Source organism: Leuciscus leuciscus (assembly GCF_965113295.1).
Source record: "Leuciscus leuciscus genome assembly, chromosome: 22".
Taxonomy (NCBI): domain Eukaryota; kingdom Metazoa; phylum Chordata; class Actinopteri; order Cypriniformes; family Leuciscidae; genus Leuciscus; species Leuciscus leuciscus.
The window spans coordinates 16,077,037-16,104,303 of record NC_138746.1 but is presented as its reverse complement, the minus strand read 5'-3'; the positions used below and the strand labels follow the sequence as shown (position 1 = coordinate 16,104,303).

General features: G+C 40.0%; 3 protein-coding genes across 4 annotated transcripts; 1 reads left to right on the top strand and 2 right to left on the bottom strand.

The window, feature by feature from the left end:
- Nucleotides 1-9,293: 9,293 nt before the first annotated feature.
- polr1c (RNA polymerase I and III subunit C) lies at nucleotides 9,294-13,855 on the bottom strand. 2 transcript variants are annotated; one of them, XM_082153857.1, is made up of 11 exons: nucleotides 13,721-13,791; nucleotides 13,231-13,266; nucleotides 12,854-12,983; nucleotides 12,534-12,605; nucleotides 12,327-12,434; nucleotides 12,057-12,189; nucleotides 11,754-11,873; nucleotides 10,384-10,536; nucleotides 10,066-10,215; nucleotides 9,863-9,979; nucleotides 9,294-9,771 (listed from the first exon to the last, which is right to left on the bottom strand). In XM_082153857.1, exons 1-11 carry the CDS (start codon nucleotides 13,732-13,734, stop codon nucleotides 9,653-9,655), a joined length of 1,152 nt encoding a protein of 383 aa, XP_082009983.1. In that variant the 5' UTR covers nucleotides 13,735-13,791; the 3' UTR covers nucleotides 9,294-9,652. The 2 variants fall into 2 exon arrangements, with proteins under 2 accessions (XP_082009983.1, XP_082009984.1); XM_082153858.1 differs by lacking the exon at nucleotides 13,231-13,266 and having other exon boundaries at nucleotides 13,721-13,855.
- Nucleotides 13,840-20,722, top strand: pcgf6 (polycomb group ring finger 6). The gene is made up of 10 exons (XM_082153859.1): nucleotides 13,840-13,974; nucleotides 14,277-14,376; nucleotides 14,761-14,857; nucleotides 15,135-15,190; nucleotides 15,310-15,369; nucleotides 15,507-15,627; nucleotides 16,330-16,357; nucleotides 16,595-16,693; nucleotides 18,464-18,550; nucleotides 19,918-20,722. Exons 1-10 carry the CDS (start codon nucleotides 13,843-13,845, stop codon nucleotides 19,960-19,962), a joined length of 825 nt encoding a protein of 274 aa, XP_082009985.1. The 5' UTR covers nucleotides 13,840-13,842; the 3' UTR covers nucleotides 19,963-20,722.
- Nucleotides 20,723-22,849: 2,127 nt separating this feature from the next.
- On the bottom strand, nucleotides 22,850-26,044 carry inaa (internexin neuronal intermediate filament protein, alpha a). Its single transcript, XM_082154917.1, has 3 exons — nucleotides 24,940-26,044; nucleotides 23,653-23,777; nucleotides 22,850-23,552 (listed from the first exon to the last, which is right to left on the bottom strand). The coding sequence occupies exons 1-3, from the start codon at nucleotides 25,981-25,983 to the stop codon at nucleotides 23,309-23,311; spliced, it is 1,413 nt and encodes a 470-aa protein (XP_082011043.1). The 5' UTR covers nucleotides 25,984-26,044; the 3' UTR covers nucleotides 22,850-23,308.
- Nucleotides 26,045-27,267: the final 1,223 nt, after the last annotated feature.

Below are 27,267 nucleotides of genomic sequence, written 5' to 3'. Positions count from 1 at the left end.
GGACATTAGCTCTAGTAATTCAGTCAGCATGTTTGTATGTAACTCAAAGCAGACAGGAACCTCAGCATGTGCACTTTAGAAGCACTGATGGCAAATAATCATTGCATATTTATTGGGGATGATCTGTATATAAAATATAGGCATTTTCAAGATGGAAACTTTCCAAGCAAGTACTACATAAATACCTCTAAGTAAGTTCACTGAACTGAACACAAAGTCAAATATTCAGGTCACTGCCACGATAAAAAGGAAAACGTCCCGATAGTACTGCATTACTTAGTCCTACTGGCATTAGATGTTTAAACAGTGTCAAGAGGTATACGTGTAATTAATCTAAGGACATCTCAGAAGACTGACTTGATTGCATCCATCACCATTCACCAAGATACATAATTTGATTTCATTGATAGAGAGCAGAACTGGCAGGCAAAATAAAACTGGAAAACACTTAGTTTTTTTTTTTCATGTGGAAACTATGAAGATGAATGTTCCAAAAGAAACGGAAACAAAAATCTAAATGCATGCAAAGAGTGATGGCCGGGTCACTCACATTTTGCTGCTAGCTTAAAGGGATGGTTCACAAATTTTTTTTTAATTCTGTCATCATTTACTCACCCTCAAGTTGTTCCAAACCTGTATGAATTTCTTTCTTCTGCTGAACACAAAAGAAGATATTTTGAAGAATCAGTAACCAAATAGTTGATGATCCACATTGACTTCCATAGTAGGAAAAAAAATTACTATGGAAGTCAATTTGGCCCATCAACTGAACTATTCCTTTAACGGTATTGCTGTTTTATGAATATTAACAAGTTTAAATCTATTTTTTATTAGGTTTACAATTAGGTACAAGCGTTATTGTGGGTTAAACTGACCCTAATTGGATTCAATACAATTCAGACACACAAAAATACTATGAAAAATTAACAAAAAAAGGTAAAAACAGCAAGCCTTTAACATTAATACTTCTCACACGTTAAAAAAACAAACAAAAAAAAAACATGAGAAAGACTGTATTATACATGCGGGACCATGGCCACAATTTACTAAAATGAGAGAACGAATTCTTAATTCGTGGACATTATTTATGCATTTTACAGGCATGTTCATGACCCTAAACGAGAAAGTCGCAATTTCAAGAAACTCTTCACAGGCTTACCAGAATTACAGTTAGGGGTGGAATATCACGATTTTTGATCATGGACGATTAAAATGTCTCCACGATCTGCTTTTGAAGAAATATCGTAGTATTGTGCTACAGTGCATTCTATCATTTGCAGTTCTGGCTCCTCCTTCCCAACATACTGTACAATGCGACGTACATTCACATCACGTTAACGCAGAGGTCGAGTTACACTCACGGGATACTGTAATTTACAAAAGTTCATTATTTGCATATGCTTTAAAGCCTTGCCGGTTAAACATTTGTCATTTGTCCATCACAGGAATAAATAAAAAATTTACATTATATAAATATATTAAAATAGAAAACGTCTCTGGTTACTCACGTAACCGTAGTTCCCTGAGAGGAGGGAACGAGACATTACGTATGGGGAAATCCATTTTCCTCGAATTATGAAGTCTGATTTGAATAACTCTTTTGCTTGCAAATAGCCAATGGCGACCCCGCCCTCACCTGATTGGCTGACAACCCCCAATATAGGTGACGGCGGGCGCCAAAACCCTCAGAATCTTAGCTGAACGAGAGTAAGGAGACTGGAAGTTTTTCCACACGGCAGGTTACGTAATGTCTCGTTCCCTCCTCTCAGGGAACTACGGTTACGTGAGTAACCAGAGACATTCCCTTATCGAGTCGGTCTCTCGACATTACGTATGGGGAACAATAAAACCCCCGCCGTGTGGGAAAAAGCTCAGCCCAGCTCGCAACGAGCCCAAGTAGAGCACAAGCACTAATCCCTACCTCACAACAGCTCAGGTTCAGGCACCGGACCTGGTTGAACACCTATTGGCACAGAGCCAAGTCGGCGCCCGCACCAACGTAGCCCCGCTCACCTAGTTAAGCAACGCTGAACTGAAGTGAATGGGGGATTGCAGCAATGTGATTGGTGCTTAGGAATACACTGCCGGCTTATGAATGCGGGCATAATAAGGTGACACATAGATATAGTGAACATAATGCAGCTATTGCCAAATAACTCGCACTGCCTACACGACCTGGTCGAAACCATGGCTAGAGCGCGCGCCAGACGGGGCGTGTCTGTAGTCTAGTCCAATGACAGCTCAGCTCCCTCTCCCTTCACTGACAGTACATGTGGTGCGAAGGAAGGAATATCCAAGTTATAGAATCTCGCAAATGTGTTGCGAGAGGACCAGCCTGCTGCAAAACAAATGTCCTGAATAGACATGCCTTTCGCCCATGCCCACGATGACGCCAAACTCCTCGTGGAGTGGGCGTGCACCCCTATAGGGCAAGCGGCTCCCCGGGAAGCACAAGCCAGTTGCACAGCCTCCACTATCCAGTGTGATAGCCTCTGTTTCGACAGCGCGTCGCCTTTCTTGGCACCCGCGTAGCAGACGAAGAGCTGCTCTGAAGTTCGAAAATGGCTAGTTCTGTTCACATAAGCACGCAGGGCACGCACGGGGCACAAAGCGCACTTCTGAGACACTGAATCACTGTCCTCATCGGGGCAAAATGCTCGAATTGTAACCACCTGAGCTCTGAACAGCGTTGAGAGCACTTTAGGCGAATAGCCTCGCTTGGGTAAAAGTCTGACCATGCAATCGTCCGGTCCAAACTGCATACATGCGCTGTTTACCGACAGGGCATGCAAGTCCCCCACCCGTTTCCCGCAGGCTAGCGCGAGCAGTAGCGCCGTCTTGAATGAGAGCACTTTAATGTCGCTAGACTCAGCTGGTTCAAAAGGTGGGTCGGACAGTGAACTAAGTACTAACGACAGGTCCTAGACCGGCATCTGACGAAGGCGGGGGGGATTAAGCCGCCTAGCTCCCCGGAGAAAACTCGTTATCAAAGGATGTTTCCCCACTGAATGGCCATCCAGCACATCACGAAAAACGGCAATAGCAGCCACGTAGACTTTCAGTGTAGATGGCGAGCTACCAACATCCAGACGTTCCTGTAGGAAGGTCAGAATAATGGAAATATCGCAATTCTTGGGGTCCTCCTTTTTGTCATCACACCAGTTAGCAAACACTTTCCACTTCAGAGCGTATAAGTGCCTCGTCGAAGGGGCTCTAGCCTCGGCTATTGTCTGCAGCACTCGCTGTGATACTACGCGCTGATCTGCCACACATGCAGGTCCCATAGCTCCGGGTTGGGGTGCCATATGGTGCTCTTCGCCTGAGATAGGAGGTCTCTTCTCGGTGGTATCCGCCACGGGGGAAACCGCGACATGTTCACCAGCTCCGGGAACCACGGCTGGTTGGGCCATTTGGGCGCTACCAAAATCAACGCACATCTCTCCTCTCTGATCTTTTGCAGCACCAGCGGCATTAACTTGATCGGAGGAAAAGCATACTTCCGTCCCTTCGGCCAGCGGCTCGACAGTGCGTCTCCCTCCAGAGGGGCTGTTGTCAATGCAAAGTACAGCGGGCAGTGAGCGTTCTCCTGCGATGCAAAGAGGTCGATCTCCGTTTTGCCAAACAGATTCCAGATCATGTTTATCGTCTGTGGGTGAAGCCTCCACTCCCCGTGCACGATGCCATCCCTGGACAGCATGTCCGCGCCGCAATTCAAACTGCCCGGCACGTGCACTGCTCGAATCAACAGGAGTACTCTGTCCGTCCATAATAGCAGCCGTCTCGCTAGCCCCTGCAGGGATCGCGAACGTAAACCTCCCTGGCGACTGATGTACGCCACCACCGCCGTGCTGTCCGTTCTGATGAGAACATGACGGTCTTTCACAAACGGAAGGAAACCCCGCAGCACTAGATGAACCGCTTCCATCTCCAGATGGCTCCCCAGCCTGACAGTGACGCATCCGTAGTGACCACTACGCGTCTGACCACTCTGCCCAAAGCAGCACCCTGCTCGAACATGGTCGAATCGAACCAAGGCGCTAGAGTCTCCAGACATGAACGCGTTATAATAAGGCGTTCCGTTCCCGCTCTCCACGCCCGCGGCTGTACTCGGCTCTGTAACCAGTGTTGAAGCGGTCTCATGTGCAACAAGCCCAGTCCGCATGCCTCCGTCCTTCTTCGGTACTAGAAAATAACGGCTGTAGAAACCGGAATTTCTCCGCTCTTCGGGTACTATCTCTACTGCTTGTTTGGCCAGGAGAGAGGAGATTTCTGCCCGAAGTAGCGGGGCGCTCTGTTCTGACACCTCTGTCATAATCACACCGCCAAAGCGGGGTGGTCTGCGAGCGAATTGGAGTGTATAGCCGCGTTTTATTGTGTTTAACACTCAATATGATGCCGTCGGGAGCGTCGACCACGCGCTCAGGTGGCTCGATAAGGGGGGCTTTAACGCATGCTGCGGCGGGGGCTGAGCGCCAGCCATCGGGGAAGCATTGACCGCTACATAAATGATAGGTGACTCGTCCGCGGCTTTTCGCACGGGGACATAAATAGCCACCTCCTCGGGTTTCCCCGAGCTTCCGCTCTGCGAAACGTCCCCCGGGGGAGAGGTTTCGCTTATGACGCGGGTAATAGTGTAGGGAGGAAGAAAGCTCTTTTGCTGAGACATGTAATGCACTTTGTTTATTGAAACAGAACACAGCGGTTTCAAAATCAAAACATTCACGCCGAACTCTGGGCGGGAACACGCCCTCTTCGCAGCGGGTCCGACGAACACGTCCCGCGCTCTCTTCCCCCCGACACGCACATCAGGAACGCTGCTCTTTCTTGCCCGCCGGGCGCCCTTTGCTGCTAGAGGCTGGCTTCGCACCAAAGCGGGGCTTCCTGAACTGCCTCTGGCGGAGGGGAGGCTCCGGCTCGCGACGCTCTGCCGCGCTCGGGGACGCGCGCCTGGTGTGTCCCGCCGGGCGCTGCGCTGACGAAGACCTGGACCTCACTGCAGGGGGGGCTTGAGACCGTTTCGGCAGGAGATGAGGCATCATCTTAGATTGCTTGACGGTCTCGGCGTACTTGTCAGATAGCGACTCCACCGCAACACCGAAAAGACCCGTATGGCTCACCGGCGCGTCCAGGAACTGCCTCTTATCAGCATCGCGCATCCCTGACAGCGTCAGCCACAGATGGCGATACAGGGCCACAAGACTGCCCATATTGCGGCCGATTCCCTGGGCGACCTTTTTAGACGCCGCCAGGGCGAGATCCGCCGCCGTGCGCAGTTTCCTGATCCAGGGACCCTAGGAGTCGTGTTTGGAAAACCTGCAGGATTGCCATCGTGTGGAGGGCAGATGCTGCATGTCCAGCTGAAGTGTATGCTTTCTCGGCGATGTGGGCAGTAGCCCGACATGGCCTAGAAGGCAGTTGGGCGGTCTTCCAGCCGGGAGAAGACGCCAGATGGGCCGCGATGGCATCCTCGACGGGAGGCAATCGCGTGTATCCCAATTTCTCCGCCCCTTCTACTGTCGTGAGCAGCTGGGTACCTTGTGCATGGGCTCGGGCTGAGTAAGGGGAGCGCCATGACCTGGTGAGCTCCTCGTGGCCCTCCGAGAAAAAGGGCGCGGGTCTCCTCAGGGCTTCAGCCTGACGGCCCGCGCCGAGGAAGGAACCGTCCATCCATCTCTTAGACGGCAGCTCCTTGGGAGCTGTCCACTCCAGCTCCATATCCGCCACAGCCTCCGTGAGAATGGCCATAAGCTCTGCATCCAACGAGGCGGGGGCGCCTTCAGACGGGGACTAGGACCACGCTCCCGGGTCGGAGGCACTGGTAGACATGGCGTCGTCACTGTCGTATCCAAACGAGACCATTTCCCACGCTTCTTTAGGAGGGCGGTAACTGGCCTCAGAGTAAGTTAAGGGCTCTGCCACGTGAGGATGGCGTGGGTGTTGGCCCGACCCAGGCATTGCACACACTGCTCGTGTGCGTCTGGGAATTCGATGGGTCCACCACACATGCGGCAAAGAGACATGATGATATAATCCACCGGAACGCGAGAGGGGAAAACTCCTTACTATATTCCGCTCTAATGCGTACATCAACGGTGAAACCAGACTCGAGTGAAGAAAAAAGATTCTGAGGGTTTTGGCGCCCGCCGTCACCTATATTGGGGGTTGTCAGCCAATCAGGTGAGGGCGGGGTCGCCATTGGCTATTTGCAAGCAAAAGAGTTATTCAAATCAGACTTCATAATTCGAGGAAAATGGATTTCCCCATACGTAATGTCGAGAGACCGACTCGATAAGGGAACAATTATTTTAATTTGTAATAATATTGTCACATTTAGTTTGGGGTTTTGTTTCATGTTGATGCCTCATGTTAATTCTCATAGTCATGTTTCCAGTTTGTCATGTATTTTCATTGCCATCATGAAATTATGTATTTTGCTTCCCTAGTCTTCTGTGTCATATTCTTATTGTTTGACTGTCTTGTTTGTTTACAGGTGTTTCTTGTTAGTCATAAGTCTTGGTGTATAATTAACCCTCATGTTTCCATTGTATCTTGTCTAGTTTTGTTTGTGTAACCGCTGTGTCTTTGTCCGTGCCAGATGTGTTCGTGCCGATGTGTCCATGCCGGTTAGTCCATTTCCGTGCTGGTGTCTGTGCTGGTTTGTCCATGTCCGTGCCATTGTCCGTGCCGGTGTCCGTGCCGGTGTGTCCGTGCCGGTGTCCCTGCCAGTTTGTCTGTGTCCGTGCCATTGTCCGTTCCGGTGTCCGTGCCGGTGTGTCCTTGCCGGTGCTTGTGTCCGTGCCGATGGTGGTGTCCATGCCGGTGTCCATACCGGTGTCCGTGCCGGTTTGTCCATGTCATTGCCAGTGTCCGCGCCGGTGTCCATGTGTTCATGCCGTTTTGTCCGTGTCATTGCTGGTGTCCGTGTCATTACCGGTGTCCGTGCCGGTTTGTCCAGGTCAGTGCCCATGTGTCCGTGCCGGGGTCCATGTCGGTGTCCATGTGTCCATGCCGGTGTCCGTGCCGTTGTGTCCGGTGTGTCTGTGTTGGTACCGGTGTCCGTGCTGGTTTGTCCGTGCAGATGTGTCCGTGTCCTGTGTGCCCTGCCGGTTTGTCCGTGTCTGTACCGGTGTCCGTGCCGGTACACATCTGTATCGTATTGTTTGAGTCTCATGTAACCACCGTGCCGGTGTCCGTGCCGATGTGTTCATGCCGGTGCTTGTGTCCGTGCCGATGGTGGTGTCCATGCCGGTGTCCATACCGGTGTCCGTGCCGATGTGTCCGTGCCGGTGCTCGTGTCCGTGCCGATGGTGGTGTCCATGCCGGTGTCCGTGCCGGTTTGTCCGTGTCATTGCCGGTGTCCGTGCCGGTGTCCATGTGTTCGTGCCGTTTTGTCCGTATCATTGCTGGTGTCCGTGCCGCTTTGTCCGTGTCATTGCCGGTGTCCGTGCCGGTTTGTCCATGTCAGTGCCGGTTTGTCCATGTCAGTGCCCATGTGTCCGTGCCGGGGTCCATGTCGGTGTCCATGTGTCCATGCCGTTGTGTCCGGTGTGTCTGTGTTGGTACCGGTGTCCGTGCTGGTTTGTCCGTGCGGATGTGTCCGTGTCCTGTGTGCCCTGCCGGTTTGTCCGTGTCTGTACCGGTGTCCGTGCCGGTACACATCTGTATCGTATTGTATGAGTCTCATGTAACCACCGTGCCGATGTGTTCATGCCGGTTTGTCCGTGTCAGTGCTGATGTATCCGTGCCGGTGCTGGTGTCTGTGCCAGTTTGTCCATGTCCATGCCGGTGTCCCTGCCGGTTTGTCCGTGTCGGTGTCCATGACGGTTTGTCCGTGTCATTGCCGGTGTCCGTGCCGGTTTGTCCGTGTCAGTGCCGGTGTCTGTGCCAGCGTCCGTGCCGGTTTGTCCTGTGGGTGCCGGTGCCCATGTGTCCGTGCCGGTGTCCGTGCAATCAGAATTGGAATAAAGAATTGATATTTCACTGGTGTCTAAACATTTGTACCACTGACCCAATCCTCAGCACTGAGCCCTTCTGGAGCTGCTCTAAATATGTGATGTGCTATTAAATGAAAGATCAAATATGACAGAGCAAAAAAATTAACAGTGAAAGTAACAGAAGCTCTCATACAATGAATTTTAGCAGGCTTAATTAAGCATGAAAATAACTGAGGAAATATATATTTGATGAATAAATTAAGCCAACTAATATGATTTATATTCTTTTGGTTTATCTTCTAATACATTTAAAAATAAGAAATGCAGTGAAAATACAGGTATTGGTTTTCGGTATCAATCGGTGAGTACCAAAAATGGGAGTATCGGTATCGGACTCGTTCTGGAAAAAGTGGTATCGGTGCATCCCTAATAAATATATCAAAATAGAAAACAGGTTTTTTTGTCATGTCGTGTCCGTATTCTGGCTCCTCCTTCCCAACATACTGTACATTGCGACGTACATTCACATCACGTTAATACAGAGGTCGGGTTACACTCACGGGATACTGCAAAAGTTCATTATTTGCATATGCTTTAAACCCTTGCCGGTAAAACATTTGTCCGTGTCTGCGCCGCTATTCCATCACTGGAATAAAAAAAAAAAATTACATTATATAAATATATTAAAAAAGAAAACAATATAATATTGTCACATTGTATTGTATGAGTCTCATGTAACCAAGTCAAATTCATGTTTTGTGTCGTGTCGGTGTGTCAGTGTATGTAAATGATGATAATTTTCATTTTTGGGGGAACTATCCCTTTACTGTTAATAAAACAACAAAAAACAAAGAGAAAATCACTCACTGCTCTGAGAACTTTAATAGTAGCTTTAATAAGTATCAATGTATAATATATAAAGTGAAGTCTATTTAGTGTTTTATTTTTATATTTGTTCATTTCATTTCTTTCTTGAATGCTTGTTAAATACACCTACTGTAGCTGAACAAATAAAACACTGTTTTTTCATTTGTATATTATGTTGTGCATCTTTGTTCTTATCTTTTACTAATAAAGAAAATAATCACAAAGATTTTTATCTTCGCGACTTTGGCCTAAATGTTCTTTATTATTTTATATGTTGTTACCTTGTAAGGCTTTGTTTTTAAAATAGAGACATTAGGCTATAATAGGCTATAATGCTTAGTCACTTGCAAAATAGTAAAATCAACATGAAAAAGAATCGTGATATGATATTTTTGCCTTATCGCCCACCCCTAATTCCAGTAATTCAGAAATATAATATAATATAGGGGCTAAGTGCTTTAAGATGTTGACTACAAAGATTGAGAGAAAATATCATTTTTTCAAAAACAAAAGTTTAATATACATTGGAAAAACATAAATATGTCACAAAATGTATTGTCAAATATGTGATTTACAGAATTATGTTGAGTTATATCTGGACATCTCAAACCAAACAGATTAACTTGACTAAAAAGAAACTGCTTTTTTTTTTATATAAACTTAAATCTCCAGAATGCTGTTATGTTACAACCTTAAGTTGAATAAAGAACTGGAATTTGTATGAATTCACACTTAAGGGAGGGTTTTTGTTTTAGCTAAAGCTTAAAAATGTATGTACAATGCCAGCAAACCAATCACACGATTTCATTCAAAGCTATAGGATGATTGTGGCTAGACTTATTTTATTCCATCTAGTCCATTTCTGTCGTATCAAGCTCTGTGAGAAACTTCTGGCACTTCGAGATGAGGACATTAATGGCCTCAGTAACCAGGACATCAGGAGGGAGGATCCCTGTGGACTCCACTGAGACTAAAAAGAAAACACAGAAGAAAATGTGACAATACCTTTGGTAAATAACCACAAAACAAACCTAATGCAACACTTTTAGTTGCGAACATACATATGAAATGATCCCGCACTCTGCCCAGTTTCACCAAGTTCTTCAAGTCATCATGCCGAAGAACTTCTCTGCTGCATGTGTCCAAACGACTGTTGACAACCTTAGCTACCTTCCTTCCTGAAATGCATAATTATTGGATTATAATACAACAACAAAAGCACCAAATATCAAGACTTAATGTAAATATAATGAAATAGTCCTACCGTTCACATTCTCTAGCTCAATAACTCCAGGTGAGAAGCAGCGCTTTAACCTCTCCGCTTGTTCTCCCTCAATGGTCTGTAATAATGTGATATCAGGAAGGAGTCTGTAGCTTGCGGTGGCCACAGGAGAAAACTTGGCATGATCCTTGCCTGTGAGGTGCAACAAATCTCTCCAGTTAATCACACAATTCATAAACAATATACAGGAAACTAGGGATTGGACAATCGAGTTAGATAATAACTAAAACTTTATTAAAGAAAAATATATATATGCCTCCCTGGAAATCAAACATCTTCTTGGCCTCTTATATTACTCACCTATTCCTTTGACACAGTGCATGACTATATCAAGTTCCTGCCCTGGTCGGAGTTGTGCCAGGAGAATGTCCCCATGCACAGGACCAATCTTGGCATCTGCAAATACATCGGCCTGATTTCCAACTGGGAGCCATTTTATGTCACCTGAGTAGACTGAAACAAAACACAAGTGTTCAGTGACATGTTGTAAAACAGTGCAGTGATAACTAGAATGTTTTGTCATGGTTGGGAATTAATATCTTTGTGAAACCCTCATTATTTACACACTCTGTTGTTCCAAAACTGTAGGACTCTTTTTCCTGGAACACAAAATGAGATGTGAGGCAGAATGTTTGTGTTTGAAAGTCTAAATCTAAATTTCATTACATAATTTTTTCCAAATAAGTAAAGGTGACAGTGACATAAACATTCAGCCTAACATCTTTTGTGTTGCATGTAGGGCTGTACAATTATAATGTAAATTAAAACAGATTAAATTGAAATATGTTTTACTGCGATGCGATTATCAAATTGCAACTGCTGCGATTCATTTAAATAAATATATGAACTGCATGTTTCAGTGTGTAACACGTGTTCATTTACTGTACATGCAAGCAGCTGATGTCATGATCCAGAGTTTTCAGCATCTCAGAGCGGCTTGGTTCTCGGTAAATGCTGATCCACACAAACTCATCTCTGTGTGTGCTCTGAGTCTGGGTTACTTATAACATGTATTCAGGAAGACAACAACCATCTTCCAAACTTGTAATGAGAAATGCTTACAAACCAGCTGTTGCCAACAAAAGAGAAGCTAAATAGTTTAAGTTTTGAAAATGAAGAAATAAAGACAACCATTCATATCAGAATTGTCATTTTACAGCAGTACTAAAAAAATTATTTGATAAAATATTATATTATTGTTTACAGTGCAATATTACAATAATATTTCTTTCTGTTTAACATTTTTATATAGGAAAAATAATTCTTCATATAATAAGTAATTCATAATGATAATTATTATTATGTTATAGTGAGAAATAAAACATTTGCAAACTGTGCAACAGTACAAATAAGCAGAGCAAACGTGCAGACTGTTTTAATTGCTTTTTTTTTTAACCAACAATTTAAATGTTTCCTCAAATTGTGTTGCACAGAAGAATTAAAGTCATATGGGTTTGGAACAACACATTTAACAAACATAGAGATGAGATACAAGTTTAAATTAGTTTTATAAGGCACAAAAAAATAAAAGGTCCAGAGAGAGGGTGGATAATTAATCATGGAAAACAAAATGTATATTAAAAAGTAAACATCAGGAGAAAAAAAATATATATATATTTTGTCATTTAAAAAAAAATTTATTAAAAAAAAGTAAACCTCATTTTACTCACCCATGTGATTGAGATATAACTCCTTATGATCTGAAGAGTCTTTTGAGGCTCTAGGATTCCTTGAGCATTTTACCTTCAGCTGAAGTTGAATTGTGTCAATTTCTGTGCCTTCCTGATCCTCTGATAAACACAATACACGCTGTCAAACTATCATCAATTACATTATGAGAAAACAAAGAATAATCAACAGTCTTTAACAACTTCAGTCAGTTTTGGCATTTGTGGCACCATTACAAAAATGACTTTTCCTCAAGATCATCTTATTAATTGTCACTTAAACATGTGCTTCCAGAATTAACTTACCCGCATTCCTGTACTCAAAAAGACGAGGATCTGCTTTAATGGGCACAAGACCAAGCCTATGAGATAAAATCTCATCCTGAATTATCGATGTGTTATTGTAAATGAAGACTTTCTCAATGGCCATTGTTGGGACCTGAATAGTCAAATGGATGAGGAAGAAAATAAACACTACAGTTCAAAGAACATGATGACTGTCACCTCCTGATTTAAGAACAGATGATGATGATGATGGTAATACAACATGTACACAAGCAGACAATAAGGTCATACCTCAGCAAGTAAAATACGGCGAAAAGCATTGGCGATGGCAGCGTCAATTCCAATCATATCAAACTCCAACGTGTTTTCATCAGAATTAACTATATCGATCCTGAAGTTCTGGAAGAGTAATATACACATTTTGCATCAATCACGTATTAAACGCCCGACTCAGCACGATATTCATTATAATAAAAGGAAAGCCTATACAATTCACACCTTTTTGAATTTTTCAAAGTCCCATGTGTCATCGTAACCTGGGTAATTTCCTGGATAATCTGTAGTATGGACCTATAAATACAGTAAATAGTAGTTATATATGTAGCTTACAGAAATATAAGCTATTAAGCATGATCATATAAATAAAATAAACAAAAAAACACTGCAGTTTATGCACGAAGAAACCTACATGACATGTGCAACGTTTTATAAATTATACATACTTAAACTGAGAATGAAACAACCTAACGTTATATAGACATGAACACACAGTGAATAGTATATTAATAAATACAAATCCCGTAGAGTGCATAACTTACATTTTTTATGCCAAATTCACCCAATATTACTCTCTCCCGAATTTCATCCACGTTGTTCATAGGCGCCGCCATCTTTGCTGTCATTACTCTCTTGTGCCGATAGAGGGTAGAAAACTTCCATTCAAACACCCTATTCGAAAAGAAGTCATTTTATAAATGCTTTATTTAACAAAACAATACACATAGCAAATATAAGAAATAAATTACAAAAATAGACAACTAAATAATATATAGGTTTTAAGAAAGGGTTATGCTTTGGCGTTCTTTAAACCTCGTCAATATTTCAACAGACTGATACATTTTTTAATTTAACACAAACTGCACAAATTCTACAAGTTGTCTACATATGCGAATGCGAGATCTACCTAAAGTTTTACCATTGTCCACTTGGTCGTGTGTGTATTTTGCATAGACTGTAAAAAAAGAGAAAGATTTTGACAACGACGAAAAATATAATTTTTATTATATTTTATAATATTGTGTGTTGATGCAGTTCATTAAAACACAGAGTAGATTTCGTTCAAGCTTTTCAAATTAAGTCAGTTTTTTGTAACACAACAACCGTAAACTTAATGAATCTTTTGTAAAGACTTTGTCAGTGACCCTCAATCTCATAAACATATTGTTCTGGTCTGGATGTGTGAAGTAGATAAGCGAACTATGAAGGGAAATATAATAATATTTTTTAGTAATAATTTATTATATATTTGTTTATTTATTTATACATTTTTATATTTATTAATTGATCAATTTATTTAGTCTTTCCTTTGGGGACTTTTATTCTAGCCCCATTAAACTACGTCACTGGAGTATTGCGCGCACACCGTGAAGGTGCACAAGTGAATTTAAGTGTTTCTAAACTTCTACCTGAAATTAACCATTCGCGGTTCATCTCGAATGAAGTCACTCAGCTTCTCAAGATAGACCAGGCAGGCGTTCGTAGTAGTTCTCCAGCAGTTGTTTTAGGGGCTTCACACTTTGCGTGCTCTATGGACGGAACTGTGGACGGAGTTGTATTGGAGGAGGAGGGGGGATCCACGCGTGGGTGCTTTCAGACAGACGCTTCCCTCTGCGAAGAGGACGAGAGCCAGGGAGCTAATGAACAACATCCTGATGACGAGGTACAATACTAAAGCAGCAAATTAGTCGAGTTTTTATTATAAAAGTGCTTTCACTTGTGTGTAAGCTGTTATTGCATATATGAACTACTCAACTAATAAATATGTTTATTTACATGTATGTAAATAATACTTGTACTTATACTTTTTCACAATAAGCGTTTAAATTGCATATATGAACAAATATATATACAAACACTTATTTATAATGTACATTCTTACATCTAAATGTGTATATAACAAGGATAATAGTTTACACAAATATTATAAGTATATGTATGTGTGTGTATGTGTTTTGTTTTTAGCGTTTCGTGCCTCTTAGGGAATTTTATCCCTATATTCGCTGTGCCCTCTGCAATGGATTTTTCATTGATGCCACCACCATCACAGAGTGTCTTCACACTTGTAAGTTCACATTTCCTGCAACTGACCCACCAATGTAACGTAGTGGTATCAAATAGTTTTTTTGTTTATATAATCCATGATCTACAACAATGTTTTGCAACACGCCTGCTTATTTAAAGGGATAGTTCCCTCAAAAATGAAAATTGTGTCATCACTTACTCAACCTCGTGTTGTTCTAAACCTGTATGGGTTTCTCTGTTCTGTTGAACACAAAAGAAGATATTTTGAAGAATGTCGGTAACCAAACAGTTGATGGACCCCATTGACTTCCATAGGAATTTTTTTTTTTTTTCACTATGGAAGTCAATGTTGAGTAAGTGATGACACAATTTTCATTTTTGAGTGAACTATCCCTTTAACTTTCACCCTTTTCCTCCTTAACAGTTTGTAAGAGCTGTATTGTCAAGCACTTTTTCTACAGCAACAGGTGTCCTAACTGCTCTATTGTCGTACACCAGACACAGCCACTGTACAGTATCAGGTAAATTTAGTTTCATTGATTTCTTTCTTTATTATTTTTCTTGTCAGTTTCATCCTTGGTGATCTATGTGTTTAGGGCGTAGTGTTGTTTACCAGTTTTGGTCTATCCCTAGAGTTTTAGTCTAGCTGTTATATTGAGGACAATCCCTTGTGTCTAATTAGCAATAATAGCCTCACATATGTCCCAGGGATTCGTATGTGCTTTAGTGTTTAATTACTGGTCATGTTTTAACATGGTTGCCAAGCTCAGAGTCAAATTTCATCCCTTTTTCTTTTAGACCTGACCGACAATTACAAGACATTGTTTTTAAGATGGTTCCATATTTGGAAGGAGGTTAGTGACGTTAGTTTTGAACTCTCTTCTGCTACACATTTGTTGGCCCAGTTTGTCATCCCAGATATATGTGAGAAACATTTTACAGAAAATAAGTTGTTTGTGTTTTTCCTCTCAAGATGAAAGGTCGCGTATATGTGAATTTTATAAACGAAGAGGGCTTGACATTCCTAAGCCAGGTTTGTTCAGTGCAATCACTTTACTAGTGTATTCTTTGAATATATATATATATATACACATTTTAGTGTTTGAGATGCTGAGAAATATTAAGATTTGAATGTTCTTATGATGAATTTTTCTCATTTTTTTTGCCTAGTGGCAGCTCCATCTACATACCCATTGAAGCTGCATCATAGACAGAAGAAAGACTTGCTGCCTCAGTCTGTTTTTACTATTCCCTCAGAGCTAGATGTGTCTCTGATGTTGGAGTTTGTGGGGTCAGTAATGTTGATTGTGATTATGCTTATATAAGTGATGTTATTCTGTTTCTAGTGCTTTCAGTCAGTGCATCTAAGTGCAATAACTTAAGAGAAAGAGCAAGAAATTGCATTTTGATAAAAGATAACAGACAAATTATATGTGTTTGGAATAACATGCACCGATGAATCGTGCAATAAAACCAGCAGCATGGATTAAGAAAGTAAATGGAGTAAAGTTTGATTACATGTTTAATTTAAAATGTTCTGAATGCCATGTAGGTTATGTTCACTAGATGGAGCTAAACTGTTAAAAATCAAAAGAGCAGCAGTTCTCAACCTTTTTGACTCCAAGGCCCTCTATTGTCCAACACAATATTCCAAGTATATTGGCTAAGATATTTTCTCTGGTATTTCTGATATGATTATGCCAGTGCTACATGTTTTCAGTTGTTTCTTTTTTAACAGAGAATATTGATGTATTAAATTAATTAACAGGGATTAATTTTGTGATTCCAGAATATTCCGTATGATCTTCAGTAAAAAAAATAGTTATTCTTAACCCCATGGTTGAGAAGCCATGTGCTTTTTTCTTGATCTGATTTTACACAATTGCAAATGTTCTATGATGTATTATTTATAAATTATTATTTATGTTATTACACAAATGTGATTTGCAAATGTTTCAGCTAACATGTTTTTTGCATATCTTTGATTTTATAGAGCGGAAGAGGGTGTTGAGAACTATAAGGTAATGTTTTATTTCAATTCTGTTTTGCTTCTAATAAGAGTGGCATTTAACACGGGGATTTTTTGTGGTCATGTTTTTTCTGTATCCACATGAGATAATGCATCTTATATTCAGGCAACACATTGCAATATTATTTGTTCTTATAAAATATAAACAGATGGATCATTGTATATAATTGAGCTGAAATTATGTTGAAGGTCTTGCTGAATTTGTCATGATTATATTTTCACCCTCAAGCCCCTTGAGAGGAAGTACGTGCGTGTGTCAGGGGAAGCCACTGTCCGTCATGTGGAGCTTTTTATCAGGAGGAAGATGGAGCTGAGTCAAAACTGCAAGGTGGAACAGCTATTTTTTTCCCTTTATCTTTAATCTCACCCACAGATTTTGAACGCAATGCATATTTTTAATTATAAACCACACTCTGTATCAGGGTCTTAAACAGCTTTCTTTTCATTAAACCAGACGCAATAAATCCTGCCTCAGACAGTCTGCAATGTCAGAGGTCTGAAAGATATGTGGGGTGAACATCCCCCCCCAGCTGTGCCAGTCGCTCAGTAATTCATACTGACTGGCACTACCCTTCACACCAAGCAAAGATGTGCTGAGTCATTTAATGCAAAAATGTTCTTTTTTGTCTCCTTATCTAACTAAATTCAGCAAAATGATTGCTTGCCGTCTTTAGGGTTACTACCATAGGTCATTTTATGAAAGTGTGATTAAAGAAATTGTTATTAGGATGTTCCTTTTCACTCTCAACACTTCAGTGACTCTCTGTCACACTTAACAATCCTGCCACATTGCTGTTTAATTACTTTTCTTCTAATCCCAATTCTGGATAAGGATTTGAGTCCTTGAAAAGAACCACAGCTCAGTCAAGCATAGAAATTAGTGTCTTGCAGTTGTGAATAACAGTGTTTCTGTTTGAAAAGAAAATCTAGAGCCGTGTTTTCATTTTTCAGCTGTCACTTCTGCAGACTGACAGAGCTGTCTCCAGTTTGAGATCCATATATTTAAACGTTAACACTATTTTACAGTGTCCTTGTTATAAGTTATATGTACTTACTATGATAATAATAGGAAATGATGGCAACTAACCCTAAAGCAAACCCTTACCCCATATAGGAAATACATGTTAATTAATTTTAATTCATTGTATGATTTACAATGTATCCTACATAGTAGATTCACAGTCAGGAATCTACTTCTGTATTCACACTATTTTCACTGTCAGTTGTTCATAGTATGTATACAGTTGATTTGGGGCATTGTAAAGATATATTCTCCTACAACTGCTGCCATGACAGTGTAATGCCATAAACCCTAACACCCTAAAAATGATTAAAACTGTTGATTTAAACCATTTACAGATCAAATAATACACAAGTTTTAATAGACAAATTATTGTGCTATTATAAAATAAGCTTTCCATTTCTTTTAAGTCAGTTCTGAAAAAGGGATAAGTTCAAGTTTTATATTTTGGTAATAAAAATTAATTGCAATATTCCTGTGCATGGTCACATGCAGCAGTTGTTTGTAAAGGCTGCTTGCATGTTGCGAGGCTAACAGTTGTATCTGGATTACTGGCTTAAGGTTTTTTCCTGGCTAAGTCTGATCTGGCCCGGTGTTGAACACCTCATAGTGCCAGGGACATCTACAGGGATAGAGGTGAAAGAGGAAACACAAGCGTTTGTGTGCTTTGCTCCAGGACAGCCTGCTATGCTCTGCTCCACATACACTCTTGAAATTGTCTAATCATTTTGGGATTAGACTGATGCTGTGTTGTATATGGTGAATTGAAGTTCATTTCCATCTGGCATTTTAGGGTCACTGAAAAAGCACTCCTCTAAATAGTTTTATTAGTGGTCTTTGCTATTGCTCATTTTACTTGTGATATGTGATATGTTGTGAACTCTCAAGATTAAACTTTGGTATTGTGCTATAATCTGAATCGATACATCAAATCATGCAATGTTTTGAGGAGAGGTGTGCTGTTACTTTTCCAAATTGTTTTGATTAAAAGTATTTGCATGACGAATGATATAACGGATTTAAAAATAAAATAAAAACATACTTGGATCACAATTTGCATTGTGCTTTATTTGGCAGGTTGATGTTGTGTGTGGAGATCATCTTCTTAAGCAATACCAGTCTTTGAGAGAAGTTTGTAACACCATGGGACAAAATGCATTGCAGGTGAGTGTGTGATATATATACCTTTTTCATATTTTTGCTTTTCATGCTATTTTTGCCTTTTTTTGCCTATCATCACTGCATAAAATTAAATGTGGCTAAATATAGCCTAGACATACAATAGGCACATAGGCTACTGGGAATTGCTCAAGTCAGTAGCGGTTTCACTAAGATGTTTTTAGAGAGATTGAGCCTGAAGTAAGCTGTTAATAAGTGTGAACTACAGGCGCCTTACACAGTTCCTGTCTTGCTCTTCACACAGAATTACATTAAAGTCTTACCAGCAGCTTCAAGTGCTGCGGCCTCTCAGAATAGCATTTTACAGTAAACTGCTTTTCAAAAAGGTATTTTTTGCCAGAATCAGAACATTGGGCCTCATTCACCAACCGTTCTTACGAAGAAATGTGTTCTCAAACCCCACTTATGCACTTTTTACGAAGATTCTGACATTCACTAATGTTTTCTTATCTTGGATTTGTTCTTACGCACACTCAAGAGCACTCTTACACACAAATGAGTGATGACAGTTTGCTCCAAATAATTGGTTACTGCATTTTATTTAATTCTACACTCGTTTACATCGATAGTATTTTACTGTAATGTATTTCTGAATTTAGTTAAAGTTAGATATTGGTGAATGAGGCCCACTGTCTTTTGATACAGGAAATTGAAAATGTTTGGCTATCTTACTTAGTTCTGTATGTGTTGTAGAGGCGTCATTAACAGTCACGGACTTTACACAACATTTTTTTTTTTTTTTTTAATAACATCTGTGATCATTCATTGTGGTTAATCGGTTATCGATATAAATATTGTTTCATCAAAAATACAGTATAATTTTTTTATATTTTAAAATCTATAATTGAAATTTAAAATACCTACTTTCTATTTTAATATATTTAAAAATGTAATTTATTCTTGTGATGGCAAAGCTGAATTTTCAGCATCATTACTCTAGTCTTCAGTGTCACATGATCCTTCAGAAATCACTTTTAACAGAGTGGTGCAGGTACGTCACTTTGTAGGCCAATCGGCAGTTAGCATCACACTGGTTCCCTCGACAAAACTGAGCGACATTTTGGCCTACAAAGTGATGTCACACATGCACCACTCTATATGCTGAATTGATGTTCAAGAAACATTTCTTGTATTTTATATTTCTTCTTATTATTGTTGTTTTCAAAGTTGTGCTGCTTAATATTTTTTTCTAAACCTAGAAATCTTTTGTAATTATCTAAATGTCTTTACTGGCTTTTTTGATCAATTTAATGCGCACTTGTGGAATAGAAATAGCAATTTCTTACTGACCCAAAACATTGCTGTATACGTTGTATTCCTTAATACACGCATTTCTTATTCTCCCTTTTTAGGATGGGATGCTGGTTCTGCACTTCGGACTCGTTCTACCTGCTTAGAAAAGAGGCAAGATACAGAAAGACCAACTACTGTGAAAACTACAATGCATAGTAACTTTTATTTCAAGGGCTAAACTGAATTTTAACATACAAGAGTTATCTTATGCAATGATTCTTTTCAATGAGTCTTCCTGGATGCCTTCTGCTCAAAAAAGATTAAGAATATGCCAGCATTCTCTCTGCCAAATGCATTAAGAAACATTAGCACTGATGAGTTATTTCCAGCAAATACTTATTTCCACAGCTGTAAGGCTTCTGTAGATGCTCTTTTATGTTTGCTAGGGGAAACAAAGTCATTTTTTACACCTTTTACACCTCAGAGAATGTATTGACATGAATTTAATTGCTTGGTTTTTGCATGTCATTTTGTGGTTAAATGTGTTGTGCATTAAAGTAAATTGGTACTGAAGTACCTGGAACAATACCTAAATTGTTAGATTTCTAAGTATTTCTTTCTTTGCAAGAACTAAGATATTCATTTGGTTTGTCTTTTTTCTTCTCAACTGTTCTATGGGTGTTCAAGTGTTTCTAGTTGTTCTTTTTTCTTTGTTAATATCTGATGGAAATTTTTTGGTACTTTATTTTTTTTTGCCATATTGTGTAATAACATGGCCTTTGAGGAAAAATTCCAAATATGTTTTTTCATATTTTGCAATATTAAAATTGAAGTCTTTTTTTGTTTTTAAACCAGCTTCACAACTAAATGTAAATCTGTGCATGGCCAGACAAGAACTTGTTGCATATAAATACTATGCAACTATTATGCACTCATTTTCATTCTGTCTTCTTTGTAGTTTTGCAAAATATTTTGACCAATTCTAATTTGCTCTTTGTGTGCTGCTGATTTCAAGTTGCTAGACTCTTATTTACACTTAAAATAGAGCATTAGCCTAAATGTTATGAATCATCTTTCGCCTCATGTAATGCTAGTCACCTGTATGAGATTCTTTGTTAAAACCATTATCAGAAAATACTCTGGAGAGTCAGAGGCTTGGTGCAAGAGTGAAAGACGCTGCTCAGTGCTCATTAACCCTGTAGAAAATGGTTTCCAAGAGAACCTCCTCAAACAGCCTCCAGGATTTCGGTTCAGACATCATTTATCACTGTAGTGTATAGGCAGAGGTGGAGAAAGTACACAACTTCCTTACATGAGTGAAAGTACAGATACTACTGGTCAAATATTACTCCGTTACAAGTAAAAGCTGTAAAGACCGATTTTTATAAGGAAAAGTACAGAAGTTGCCTACTCGTTTTTAAAAGTACTTAAGTATCAAAAGTAAAAAGTAAATGTCAATGCATTGTTTTGTTATTGTTGGATGTAATACTTATAGTACCTTTTGCCTTTGAATCTATGCCTGCCTACCTACCCTAATATCAATATCAAAGATTAAGATCAATATCAGATTTAATAAGTGCACTTAATAACGCCCACAATGGTTTCGGGCACCAAATGGCTGTTCCCTCAAATAGTGCCCTATTTAAAGTTCTTTGGCTTTTAGTATGAATACGTTAGCCTTACTGTTATCTATAAGCTAGTGTGCTCAAAAACAATGGCAAAATTCATATTTAGAAGACCAAACCCAAAGTTGAAAATGAAAATCAGGTTAATGTTAGAATCCAACATCAGATTGACGTTGATCTTCAACGTTGGACAAACGTTGTATTGTGGTTGAAAATGAAAATCGGGTTGACGAGAAACCAACATCAGTCGGGTTCTGACGTCAAACCGACTTTCATTTCCAACCAAAATGCAACCCCTGCAACCAAAATCATCCCCTGACTGATGTTACTACTTTCTACTCAAGGACCTTGACAGAAATGTAATGGAGTAAAAAGTACGATATTTGTCTTTCAAATGTAGTGAAGTTAAAGTAAAAAGTTTCCAGAAAAAATAATACTCAAGTAAAGAACAGATAATCAAAAAGTGTACTCAAGTACAATTACTCAACCTCTGTGTGTTGGATTGCAGGTCCAAAAACTGTTTATCTGATATCGCTTTTTAATGTTTTACAAGTGGGAATATAACATTAACCATGATTTGAAGATCTGATAAAGGTCATCCCTATATCTCTTTTTACCTTACTTGTGTGAATTTTAGATCCAGGGCTGTCTTGGTGCATGATTATAATGTGGATTTACTGACTTTTTTAAATGGACAATGATTCATGAAAGGCATCTGCCATATTTTTCATTGATTGACAGTCCTTCAGAACTATGCAAAGCAGTAGCCGTGTCGTGTGGAGGATATAGTCATTTCTTTAAATTCTCTTACTGTTATGTGTGGAGAGAGAAAGAATCCATGAGCCTTTAATAGGACATCAGTTTTCTGCTATCGAACAGGCTAGTACTTTTTTCAACATTGATAATAATAAGAAATGTTCCTTGAGCAGCAAATCAGCATGTTAATAATGATTTCTGAAGGATCGTGTGACAGACTGGAGTAATGATGCTGAAAATAAGCTTTGCCATCATAGGAATAAAAAACACTTTGAAATATATTAAAATAGAACAGTTATTTTTGGTTCTAATAATATTTCACAATATTACTGTTTTTACTATATTTTTGATTAAATAAATGCAGCCTTGATGAACATGAGAGACTTCTTTGACTATACATCTTACCGACCCCAAACTTATGACTGGTAGCGTAGCTCTAACAGAACATTGTTTAAAAAGGCTCAAACCATAAAGTCTTGATAATAATCAAGATCACTATGCCTAAAGTAAAAGAGTTGCAGGTAAATGTGCTAAATCTGAGTCTTTAGTGAGTTTTAAGAATAAATATCCATTAAAAGCTGTAAAGTATTCAATGGGACAGGAACGATCAGTGGTGTTGAGAGTGATTTATGAATGAAAAGACATAACTGAACAAACATTTTAATTACTGACTTTATTGTAGTTAAGGCATGTGTTACAGTTAATTAAGTGGTTTGGTCCCTTATTTGTAATATGCCATAGTGCTTCCCAACAAACCTTTCATAAATAATTGTGAATTTATCCATAATTATTTGATCAGTGTTAATGCTGGCTATATCTTGGCCATCCTTCCATACTGAGGCTCATTTTAATAGTTCAAACATCATCAAAAGGACTAAAATACTCTCTGAAACTACAATTAAGAAACACACAGTAAATATTTGAGGCCTATGTTCTGGAGTATTAAACCAACATACTGTAGAGATGGTTTTTGAAACATTATATCACCATAACAATTTCTTAAACGTGTTACCAATTACCATAAACAACAAGTGGCAGTTTTCAGCTAATAGCAGTGATTGCTGTGCCAAACACACAAAAGACTGCTGGGAAAATTGCTATGGAAGCTAGATTTAACAACCGTAATATTCTAGTTAGAGTTAACATCAACAGCATCACTCTTTTCTGCCTTCTTAATCACAGCGGATTCCTCCGTGTTTTCCTCCCGCTTGGCTGCTGCCTTGGATTTGCCGTGTACCTCCTCCTCTTTCTCTTTTTTGGGATTGCGGGTTGAGGTGAAAGCAGAGCGGCTCTGATACCCATAAGTGATGCTGGGTGTGCTGGAGAAAGTCACCCCAGAACTGAAGTGGGTTTCTTCACCCTCCAGTAACTTTCTATGAGGACAATGACAAAGACTGGTCAGTTATTATTCATTTTCATTCTCATGCATCAGTTCTTTCCATGTGCAATAACACTGAATCATTGGTGCTTTACCTGTACGCGGCAATTTCAATGTCTAAAGCCATCTTGACATTCAGAAGGTCCTGATACTCTCTGAGGTGACGGGCCATTTCACTCTTAGTATTTCTAAGGTCAGTGTCCAGCTGCCCAATTGTTTCCTGGTTAATGGAATTGAAAAAAATACATACAGCGATATTAGCATTATCACAAAAATATTGTGATAAAATTACAAAAACATAAGGAAATGCATTACATGAAACCATCTTGCACTTTTCACATTTACATAACCATCTCACTGTTGAGTATTAAATTTAGCTCAGCACCGAAATTAGACCGTCCTGCTTCTAAAAGCTGATGTGAACCTTTATCTCTTGACAATGACTGGCCATCTCGGCACAAAGTTCAGAGACGCTAATCTGATTTACAGTGGCACTTCTTTCACTCTTAAGAGATGAAAGGTCATAGATCATGTCTGGGAAAAACCTCACGTCAAAATGTATTGGATTATTTATGTTGCAGCGTATTAACTAAATATATCTTTCAGGTTTCTGTCAGCAAGTGAGCATGACCTTGCAGAAATCTCCCTTGCAAAATCCTCTTTATCAAGAGACTCTTCTTAGTGGAATTAACCTCGGCCACCTCTTGTGTGCGATTAGTTCAGCACCATGGACAGAGAACTCTGGGTAGTTGACATGATATTTCAAGCAGTTTCAGCCGTGTCATGTGGTATAATTCCACTCAAACTATTTTAAACAACATTTTTAATGAACTCCTTACATTTTTCATGAGCTCATAATAATTGGGTGATTAAATTACATGATTATATTTTTAAACCTTTATGTGTCACACAGCAGGACCGTTTAAATGAACTAGTGAAGACAAATGGGTTATTACCTGTAAAAATTTAGCAAAACACCTAAAACATACACTGTCCCTTATATATTTATAAAAAATGCATGTAAAATCTCAATATTGTGTTTAAAAAAAAGTGAATTGTGTCAACAAACCTCCAGAAACCAGTGAGTTAGTCTACATGACTCACTTTTTCAAATATGAGTTACATTTAATTGTAAAATAAGTAAAAATACAACTTAAAGGGGACTCCTTAAGAATAATACATTGTTGTTTGAATACTTAGATATTCTGATATTTAGATACAGACAGACAGACAGACAGACAGACAGACAGACAGATAGATAGATAGATAGATAGATAGATAGATAGATAGATAGATAGATAGATAGATAGATAGAAAATAGTTTTTCATTTCTATATGTTTATTCATACATGCTCAACTTCAATATGAAATGTAATTTTTACCTGATAACCTGCGACCTCGGCATTGTGCGCATCTTCCATCTCGCGGATCTGCCGTTCAAGAGATTCATTTGTGCCGCGCAAGGTTTCAATTTCAATGGTTTTGGACTGTAGTTGTCGCCGGTAGTCGTTGATCTCCTCTCTCGTGGCTCTCATGGCCTCGTTGGTTCTAGTGGCCTGTTCATTGAGACTGGTAAACTTTGATTTGTACCATTCCTCAGCAGACTGAAGGTTCTTCGACGCGAGGGTTTCATACTGCCCACGGATCTCTTTGAGGGCCGAGGTCAGATCAGGCTTGGATAACTCCACTTCCACCGATATCTGGGCTGCCTGGATCATATTAGTCAACTCCACCACCTCTTCATCATGCACCTTCCTGAGAAAATTGATCTCGTCCAAGAGGGACTCGACCTTTCTCTCCAGGTCCACGCGCACCATGGTGGCATCATCCACATCTTTCTTGTAGGATCTGAGGGTCTGCTCTGCCTCCTCGCGCGCTCGCATCTCATCCTCAAACTTCCCTCGAAGTTTCTGCAGTTCTTCCTCGATACTATCTCGTTCAATGATAATATGTGATTTTTCATTGTTTATCTCGTCCACCTGAGCTCGCAGATCGCGGATCTCCTGCTGATAGAGGTCTGCGAGTCTGGACGGCTCGTTCTGCCTCTGGCGCAGACTCACGAGCTCGGTCTCCAGCACTCTATTGTGCTGCTCCAGATTGCGCACTTTCTCGATGAACATCGCGAAACGGTCATTGAGACCCTGAAGTTGTTCCTTTTCATTGGTTCTGACGATTTTAAACTCGTTATTTAACACTGATGTTTGAGAGAAATCCACGCTGTCGAAATGGACCGGTGAGAAGGAAGATGACCGGCCCGATCTCTTGTAGTAGCCCGCGGGAGAGGCGCTGCTGCGGGATAAAGAGTGAGACCTGAATCCGCTGGAAGACATGGCGCTCATTCTAGAGGTGGAACCGGTAAAACGAGGGTTTTCCCCGAACATCTTTCTATAGGACGAGGACATGTAGTGATCTGATCCGTAACTCATCTTCGTCACAACTAAAGGAGTCTAAAATGGGTGTGCTTGTCATTATATAGCCTACCCGGCGGACTGTCCCATTCAACAGCCTATCATGTTCCCTCTGGTGGTGACAGTTAAGATGAAAATAAACATTTTTCGAGAGCATTAAAACATTAATTTAGTTATGTTTTCAACAGGTTTGACATTTGCACATAAGAAAATGATTGTCTGGCCATTTAAACAGCTGTGTGTGTCGATGGAACTGTCCAGGTTTGCGCAGTGCTGAAGGGACCAGAAATTCAACAGTTAAACCCATTTACCCTTGATTTGAGATCTTGTTTTTATTTTTGGCTTAAATGTTTTGGATGGCCATGTCATTTCAGTCTGTGCATTACAAATAAAACACTTTACCCAGACGTACTTTTAAGACACAAAATGTTACCTCTTTTACAATATTTAAAACTGCTGATAAGGGGGGGATTTTTAGTTGGTCTCCTAGTCTGACCCAAAATGTAAACATCAATTACACTACTCTTAACTCTGTTAAACTTAAACCAGTGGTTTTAGATAGCTTAAGCTAATCTTCCACCGTAGCTTATTCAAAAGTGACTGAAGCCTTCTAAAACCAGCAAAGAGACAAGGATGGGAAACCGTCTTGACCAGCAAAACAGATCAGGCGATTTAATATTTTGAATATTATGAAATATTTTGAATATTATGAAATATTTTTCAGACGTTTATACAAATGATTTCATGAAAAAAAATAAAAATGTCAATGTATATTGTCCTCAGTCCTCCACCTGCATGAATTCCTCCCCCACTGAATAAGGAAGAATGATTGGATAACATTAAATGACACATTTCATAAAATTTTACACCTCATTTACATATATTTTTAGGATAAAAAAAAAGTGTACAAAATGTTTTGTTTTTTTTCATTTAGCTCTTGATTCCTGATATGAATAGTCCAAATCATATCAAAACTAGCCTTGTTTTAAAAATCTGGCAATACGGCTGACAACTAAAGTTGACTACCAGTAGATGGCGATATTTCTCTTCCAATCCAATCTTTTCTGTGATGAGTGTGCATGGGAAGGTGCATGATTTCCACAGATTTCTGCACTCAATAACGTCCCCATGGGGCTAGCAGGTGAAGACCCCCAAGAAAGACCAAAGCACCCCAATAGCACCCCCAAAAATTATTTCTGGAAGCAATTATATTCAGGCTGTATTCTATGGAAGCCCTGAACCGCATGGTGAAGAAGAAAAAAAAAATGTATCTTGTTATTTCGAGATATTAAGTCGTTATTT